The 8,429-nt window shown below is 46.6% G+C and overlaps 1 protein-coding gene across 1 annotated transcript; it reads left to right on the top strand.

Annotated features, from left to right (window-relative positions):
• Nucleotides 1-798: 798 nt before the first annotated feature.
• LOC120638209 (E3 ubiquitin-protein ligase TRIM17-like) lies at nucleotides 799-8,096 on the top strand. The gene is made up of 5 exons (XM_039911069.1): nucleotides 799-837; nucleotides 1,683-2,096; nucleotides 2,701-2,886; nucleotides 4,219-4,223; nucleotides 8,030-8,096. The coding sequence occupies exons 1-5, from the start codon at nucleotides 799-801 to the stop codon at nucleotides 8,094-8,096; spliced, it is 711 nt and encodes a 236-aa protein (XP_039767003.1).
• Nucleotides 8,097-8,429: the final 333 nt, after the last annotated feature.

Here is an 8,429-nt window from a genome sequence, read left to right as displayed (position 1 = left end):
AGCTATGCTTCCGAAAGGGTGAGGAGGAGGAGAGAGCGGGAAAGGAAAAGGTCATGGATGAGAGGTAGTTTACTTGTAATGGAGCGGGGGTTCCAGAGGCCACACTTGAAAGTAGCTGTGGGTGCAAGGGTGGAAGAGGGGGGAGAACGGGGGGAGGGGAGGGTTTGGATGGGAAGGATGTGGCGGGGCCCTGGACGGGGAGAGGGGGAGGAGGGGTGGCAGTGGGACAGGAGGACTGGGATGGGGCGTGGGTGGGGAAGAGGGAAGGGGGGAGGGGTAAGAAGGGAGTTTGGTGGAGGGGAGAGGAGGGGGAAGAGGGGTGGCGCTGGTAAAGCGGGGTTCTAGGGCGGGGGAGAGGAGTGGGCGAGGAGGCAGAGGAAAGAGCGGGAAAGATCTGGGCGAGAGAGGGGAAGGGGAAGGGGAGGATAGGAAGGGGCGGGAGGGAGGAGGGGGAGTGGAGGGACATGGTGAGGCCAGAGAGGTGGGTGGCAGCACTGACAACAATAAACAATAACAAGCGAAATCGGTAATATAGCAACATGATACAATAGTGTTCATAAGCGGGCGATGACCAGGGTCAGGGGTCGACTTGATTAAGGGTCGACCTGATCAAACTCAAAGTCAAGCGGCTAGCAGCAGGGAGAGTCCCGGAGCTCATACTGATTGAAGAGAGGAGAGGTAATGTTCCTAGGCCAAGGAGAATGCGGAATTAAAATAGGTGAGGATGAGCCAAAGCTGAATGAGGTCATCCTGGTGTCTGGATTTCCCCCAGGAGTGCTCTGTAGCTCAAGCACAAGAATGGAGGAAATGTACTGCAGAGGTGATTCAGGGCTGCAGGTTTGTGATACAAGACCGATAGAGAGACACAGATGCAAGGCAATTTGGTTTATTCATTCATTAAGTCAAATTTATTAATAAGTGCTTACTGTGTGCAAAGCACTATACTAAGCTCTTGGAAAAGTACGATAGAATAATAAACAGTGACAATTCTCACTAACAACGAGTTCACAGTCTAGAGGGGATTAGAGATCTACAACTCCAGGACTCCAACCTCTCGCGACCCAATCTCAGGCTCAGGGGTGAGGGTCTGCAGGTTCGGGGCTCCTCCCTCTTCTTTCCCTATGCTCCTCCTCCGGGAGCCATCATGCAACCATCCTGACCAGCGAGGAAATACAGGGTTCAGGTCAGGGTTCCCACTTCCTGTCACTCTTGTCGATCTCACTGGCAGTGTATGGGTGGGGCCAGGATAAAAGCTTCACAAGGATCCGGAGAGCGAGAGGTGTAAACGGGGGTTTTACCATGTGAACCTCAAAGCCATTTCCACTCCTGAGTAGGTGCGAACTCTTCCGGAGAGGTGAGAAACCAGAAGGTGGTCTGGGAACTGCCCAGGAGGATTTAAGGGACCCAGAATCTGAGAATTCCTGAGGTCGTGGAGGAGCTGAGCGCTGAGAAAAGAGATCGGGACTGGAAAAGAACACTATGACCCAATTCTCAGGCAGGAAAAGTAAGAATCCCAAGAAACCTGACTGGACTTGAAAGTTGACCTTGTGGCTGACACTCCCAGGACCTGGACCCTGCCAATGGGAACAAAGGGAATTCTTAGGGAGTTAGGATTAGGGTCCATACCAGCATTTTGAAGGATTTCCTTTGCCCCCCAGGCCTGATCCAGCTCCTTTGCTTAGAATCATGGATGTAGTCAGAGCCTTCTGGAAGAGCTGAAGTCTTCTGTCTGTCTGGAGTATTTCACCGACCCGTTGACCATCGACTGCGGACACAGCTTTTGCCAAGCGTGCCTTGTCCGCAGCTGGGGAGGGGCCAAGAACCCCTTACCCTGTCCTGAGTGCCACAAACACTCTGAGCCGCGGGATTTCCTCCTCAGTAGGCGGCTGGAGAAGCTGGCGGCCATCGCCTGGCAGGCCGGGCCCCACAAGTTGCTGAGACAGGGAGAGGAGGAGCGTCTCTGTGAGCAACATCAACAGATACTAAAACTTTTCTGCCAAGATGATGAGACGCCCCTGTGCATAGCCTGTTTCAGAGACCCAGAACACAACACGCACAACATTAGCCCAGTGCAGGAAGTTGCCGAGGAATATAAGGTGAGGAGTGGAGGATCCTGGATCGGGGATCCCTGTGGATGCATAACCCAACAGAACCTAATCCCTGGTTCATCTCTGCCCTGGGGCCCCGCTGTGCCCCGGAACAAAATACATTTGACCTAAATTTTTATCTTACTGGTGAAGATCCAAGCCGCTCTGGAAAAACAATGGGAAAACATGCAAAAAGTTCATAAGCTGATCGCCTTGGAGAAGATTAAAACATCTGTGGAAGGTTAGTTATGTCCTCTGCCTCCACCCATGGATCTGAAGACTTGCTTGCCGAGTGAATTTAGACAGAATTACTTAATTCCTCTGTGCCTATTTCCTCATTCGTGAAATGGAGATTAAGTACCTTCTCCTTTGACTGTGAGATACATGTGAGTCAGGGGCTCTCTGACCTGATTGATACCCACACCAACGTTTAGTACGGTGTTAAGCAAATTGTAAAAATTTAAGCAATAACAACATTATGATTATAAAGTATCTCCTTTGCTCTTGAAAAATCAGCATACCAACAGTGGTTTGCCCACTGTAAAAGCTTTAATATGTATTCATGGGAACAGCTGGGTTCTAGTTCCTCATAGACCATCATGCATTTCCATAGGAGAAAGTGCAGCAGAGGAGACAGACCATCTGGTCCAAATTTGAAAAGATGAGGAAATTCCTGGCTGAGGAGGAGGCCCAGCAACCCCATAACCTGTCACTGGAAGAAGAGAAGGTGCTGCAGAAAATGGAGGAAATGAAGAGCCAAGTTTCTCAGCAGGGCACCATCCTTGAAGGAGTTGATAGGGTACCTGGAGGAAAAATATGAGAAACAGGCTCTGGGGCTGCTGCAAGTGAAATCAAGGGAAAGCAAGTTCGAGGAACCTAAGAAAAGAGGGATATAGCTCTAATTATCTTGGGGATTGCAGTCTCTCCTGCTGTCACAATTACTATTACTATTTATGACACTAAGTGCAATGACCTGCTCAGGGAGCTGGAGACAGGCTGGCCACTAGCCTTCAGGAAGTCCCAGCTATGTCTTTCTTCTGTCTGCGTGCTGTCTACCATCTGTTACTGCACTATCTCAAATACTCTGCACACAAAAACCATTTAATAAATACCAGTGATTGACTGGGTGGAGTTCAATAAGGATGGTCCGTGCTAGCCCATCAATGTCACCAGTAAACATTTAAAAGCTTTGCAAGTGCTTATCCCTATTCCATATTTCTTTAAAAATATAGTCTCTGCCCATATGTTGTTCACTGTCTTTGGGTACATAAAGTAGTTGTAGTCACAGAATATACAACTGCTTCTCTTCCAATTAGAAAGTTTGGCTGTTTTGGCTTTCTTTTTTGTTTATTCTTTGTGTATTGGGTTTTGTTTTTGCCTCCCCTTGATCTGTCGAAGTTTCTCTGAATTTTTGTCAGAAATTGCATATTTGCAGGGTGAGAACAGGCTGGAGAAAGGAATATGAGCTAGGTGGCTGAAGTTGGAGTTCATGATCCTAGATAGAACCTCGATAGAATTTCAGCATTTCAGGAATTTCAAAAAAATTGCATTGATATTTAGGGATTGGAGGGTAAAACTGACCATTTAAGTGGGCAGAGACACAATATTTACTCTTTTTTTCTCATTTCTTCCCCTGCAGGATAAGGTTGAAACCTTATTGAGTACGTATGTTTCTTTTTGAATCTCCAGAGAGGTGGGGCAGAAGTTGTCTTGATCAGCAATTGCCTTTTTTCTCAGGTGTGAAGCCGCAGAGGTGCAGGTGCCCTGGGATGTGTCTGTGGAACGGAGGAGTGTGTGCCACGTGTTTGGAATGAGCGAGATGCTGTACAAATTCTAAGGTAAGAGGGAACTGGCTGGATGGTGTGGCTTAAGTACTGGCATTCAGAAGCAATTCTACCTTGATGTGAAGGAGCTCTTCAACTACCCCAATAATTTCTTGCTCTTCTTTGTGTAAACTTTCTCTATATCTTGGGTGGGTGCATAGTAGGGAGACAGACAGGGAGAAAAGAATTAAACTTGTTTGTTTATGTTCTCCCAACTTCCTCTGAAATTGAAGTTTCCTGTGAACCCAAGATGGGCTAATTCCAATTCAGACTCCCATCCTTAACTCGAGGTCTTTTTCTCTATGCAGTTCCTGTAAGGTTGGATGAAGACACAGCAAATCTCAATCTGGTTCTGTCCAATGGATGGCAGAGTGTTAAGTATACTCCCCAACAGCAAAATCTCCCTAATAATCCTGAACGATTCAGTCTCGTTCCCTTTGTGCTGGGCTCTCAGCAGTTTAACTACAGAAGGCACTACTGGGAAGTAATGGTAGAACACACAGATGAGTGGATCCTTGGAGTCTGCAAAGAAGCAACACGCAGGAAAGGATTGATTCATTTGCATCCTGAACACAGATTTGGGACAATAGCCTTGAAGAATGGCAATTTCTATTCTATTCATTTCCCCGTGTGGGGTTCCCAGAAAATGGTGGGAGTCTACCTGAACTATGAGCCCAGAACAGTGTCATTTTATAACCTGAACAAGAGAATTCACATATATAGTTATCACATATATAGTTATCAGGGCTTCAATTTCTCTGGTTTGCTTTGTCCCATATTTGATCCCTGTGTTCAGATAGCGGAAAATGGGTCAGGTCCTCTTACTCTCTTCCCAGGAATTAAGATTTCCTAGTTAACATCCATGTATATGAATCATATACAGATATGATCCTGTCAGTCCTGTTTAAATACTTTTATAATATTAGAGATACAATAATAGAGACTATTTTATAATACTAGAGACACAAAACTGGGGGAGAAGGTGGTATTGTCACAGTCGATGGAGCTCTGGGCCAGTTAATAAAAATAAACAAGCAGATAGTCCATGGGTGTGTAGATTTTATTTTAGCCTTCAAATTTTGAAGTGAGCTACCAGAAGCCTGGAAACCAGGCAACACCAGGTAAAATTGAGATAAAATAAACCCACAAATGAATAGCTCAAATATAACCCCACCCCCACATCAAAAAAAGTAAAAAACAAACTGTCTAGCAAGCAGAATGCCACCCAAATTCTGTCCTTTCATTCACTTTCCCATTACTGTTGATGGCACTACCATCCTTCCTGCCTCAAAAGCATGTAACCTTGACATTATCCTTGATTCCTCTCTCATATTTCCCTCACATATTCAAGACTTCACTAAATCCTGTCCGTTCCACCTTCACAACATTGCTAAAATCCACCCCTTTCTCTCCATCCAAATTGCTACCACATTAATACAATCATTCATTCTATCCCTCCCGGATTACTGGATTCTTTGCTGACTTCCCAGACTCTTGTCTCTCCCCACTCATCACTCTTCTGCTCTGATCATTTTTCAATAAAAATGTTCAGGACATGTTTCCCACTCCTCAAGAAACTCCAGTGGTTGTCCATCCACTTCTACATCGAACAAAAACTCCTCACCATTAGCTTTAAAGCACTTAATCACCTTGACCCCTCCTTCCTCACCTCGATACTCTCCTGTCCCGCACTCAGCCCAGCCTGGACACTTCTTTCCCTAATGCTAACCTCACTGTACATCGATTTACCTCACCATCTACTTCTTGCCCACACCCTACCTCTGGCCTGGGACGCCCCCGTCCTCATGTAAAACCGATAATTGTTCTCCCCCACTTCAAAGTCTTTTTGAAGGCACATCTCCTCCAAGAAGCCTTCCTTGACTATGCCATCTTCTCCTCCTCTCCCCCTCCCTTTGGCATCGCCCTGACTTACTCTCTTTATTCATCTTCCCTGCCATCCCTACTGCATATATGTATATACATGTTATTCATTTATTTATCTATTTATGTATATTAGTGTCTGTTTCCCCCTCTAGTCTGTGACCTAGGAAATGTGGACAGGAAATGTGTCTGTTGTTGTATTGTACTCTCCCAAACACTTAGTACAATGCTTAGCATCCAGTAAGCGCTCATTAAGTACTATTGAATGAATGAGTGAATCCATGACCTTCTGACTCCCAGGCTTCTGCTCTATCCACTATGCCATGCTGCTTATCCTCGGCCCCACCCACCAGTCCCCAGCTGTAACCCCTCTCCCTCATTATCCTCAGAACCAATCACAAGTGCAGAATTGCCACGCCTCTCCCTCTGGTCCCTAGATATAATCGTCAACTCATTACCCTTGGTCCATTTCACTCGTACCCAGGTGCAGCCCCACTCCTTCTTTGTCCTTGGCCCCACCCACCGGGCCCCAGCTGTAACATCTCTCCCTCAGCATTCTCACTCCCACCCAACAGTCCCTATGTGTAACCCCTCTCCCTCATTATCCTCTGCCTCATCCACCAGTCACCGGTCCACGTGCTCTACTTGGATATCCTCTCTCACCTCCAAACTAACATGTCAAAAACAGAACTTCTTATCTTCTGGCCCAAACCTTATCCTGCCCTGACTTTCTCATCACTATAGACGGCACCACCATCCTGTTTTTCTTACAAGCCGATAACCTTGGCGTTATCCTTGTCCCCTCTCTCTCATTCACTAAATCACCCTTTCACTAAAACCTGTCGGTTTGACCTTCACAACACCGCTAAAATCCACTCTTTCCTCTCCATCAAAACTGGTACTACGTTATTAATAATAATTATTATACTGGTTTTATTAAGCGCTTATTATGTGCCAAGCCCTGTTTTAAGTACTGCAGTAGATACAAGCTAATCAGGTTGTGCCAAATCACAGTCTTAATACCTATTTTACAGATGAGGTAACTGAGGCACAGAGAAGTGAAGTGGTTTGCCTAAGGTCACACAGCAGACATGTGGTGGATCTGGGAATAGAACCCACGACCTTTGACTCCCAGAACCCATGCTCTTACCACTAGACCATCCAATCACTTTATCTTGATTGTTTAGCAGCCTCCTTGCAGACCTCCCTGCCTCCTGTCTCACCCCACTCCAGTTCATACTTCATTCTGCCACCCGGATCATTTTTCTAAAGAAATGTTCAAGACAAGTTTCCCCAGTCCTCAAGAACCTCCAGTGTTTGCTCCTCCACCTACCCATCAAACAGAAATTCCTTACCTTGTGCTTTAAAGCACTCAATCACCTTGCCCCCTCCTATCTCTCCTCACTACTTTCTTACTCCAACCCAGCCCACACCCTTCTCTCTTCTAATGGTAACCTCACTGTACTTTAATCTCGTCTATCTTCTGCCAATCTCTTGTCCACAACGCGTCTCTGCCTGAAATACCCTCCCTCCACATATCCGACAGAAAATGACTCTCCCTGCCTTCAAAGCCTTATTGAAGGCACATCTCCTCCAACAGTTCTTCCCTAACTAAGCCATCATTTCCTCTTCTCCCACTCCCTTTCATTCATTCATTCAATCATATTTTTTGAGCGTTTATTGTGTGCAGAGCACTGTACTAAGCTCCCGAGAGAGTACTATATAACAATAAACAGACACATTCCCCGCCAGGTCTGTGTCCTCTTTATTCATCCCCCCTCCCAGCCCCAGAGCACTTACGTACATATCTATAATTTTATCTTATTTACATTAGTGTCTGTCTCCCCCTCTAGACCATAAACTTGTTATGGGCAGGGAACGTTATATTATTCATTGTTAAATTGTACTCTCCCAAGCAATTAATACAGCGTTCTGAACACGACAAGTGCTTAATAAATATGATTGACTGACTGACTGATCCCCAGCTGTAAATCATATTTCTCAGCATCCTCATCCCCAGTGACTGGCCCTCAACTGCAATCCTACTCCCTCGGTATCCTTGGCCCCACCTCAGAGGTAACCAATCAGCCTCAGCATCCTCGGCCCCAACCACCAGTCCACAGGTGCAACACCCCTCCTTTATCCTCAGTCCCAACAACTGGTCCTTAGCTGTAAACCTACTCCCTCATTGTCCTCTGCCCCACCCTCTGATTCCTAACCATATCTTCTTTCTCTCAGCATCCTAGACCCCAACTACCAGTCCACAGCTTTAACTCTCACTTTATTCCTCAGCGACACCCACTAGTCCCTCACTGAAACCACTTTCGCACTTAATACCCTGCACCACCCACCGGCCCCCAGCTGTAACCCCTCTCCCTCCAGCTGTAAAACCCAACTGTCAGCAACTGGATCTACCCCCCAGTCCCCAGTTATAACTCTACCCTCTCATCATCCTTGACCCCACCCACCCATCCCCATTGTAACGGCCTTCCCTCTTTATACTCAGCCCCAAACACCAGTCCCCAGATGTATCCCTTCTTCCTCATTTTCCTCAGCACCAACCATAGATCCCCAACTGTAGCCCCTCTCCCTCAACATCCTTCAGCCCACCAACAGGAGCCCAACTGTAACCCTGCTC

This window comes from Ornithorhynchus anatinus, unplaced genomic scaffold (assembly GCF_004115215.2).
Source record: "Ornithorhynchus anatinus isolate Pmale09 unplaced genomic scaffold, mOrnAna1.pri.v4 scaffold_80_arrow_ctg1, whole genome shotgun sequence".
Taxonomy (NCBI): domain Eukaryota; kingdom Metazoa; phylum Chordata; class Mammalia; order Monotremata; family Ornithorhynchidae; genus Ornithorhynchus; species Ornithorhynchus anatinus.
This window is presented reverse-complemented; position numbering and strand designations above follow the sequence as displayed.

Coding starts and splice junctions, on each gene's coding strand:
- LOC120638209 (XM_039911069.1), top strand. CDS start 799: ATGGAGGAAATGTACTGCAGAGGTGATTCAGGGCTGCAG. Junction 838..1,682: donor GAGGTGATTCAGGGCTGCAG/GTTTGTGATACA, acceptor TCCTTTGCTTAG/AATCATGGATGTAGTCAGAG. Junction 2,097..2,700: donor AAGTTGCCGAGGAATATAAG/GTGAGGAGTGGA, acceptor GCATTTCCATAG/GAGAAAGTGCAGCAGAGGAG.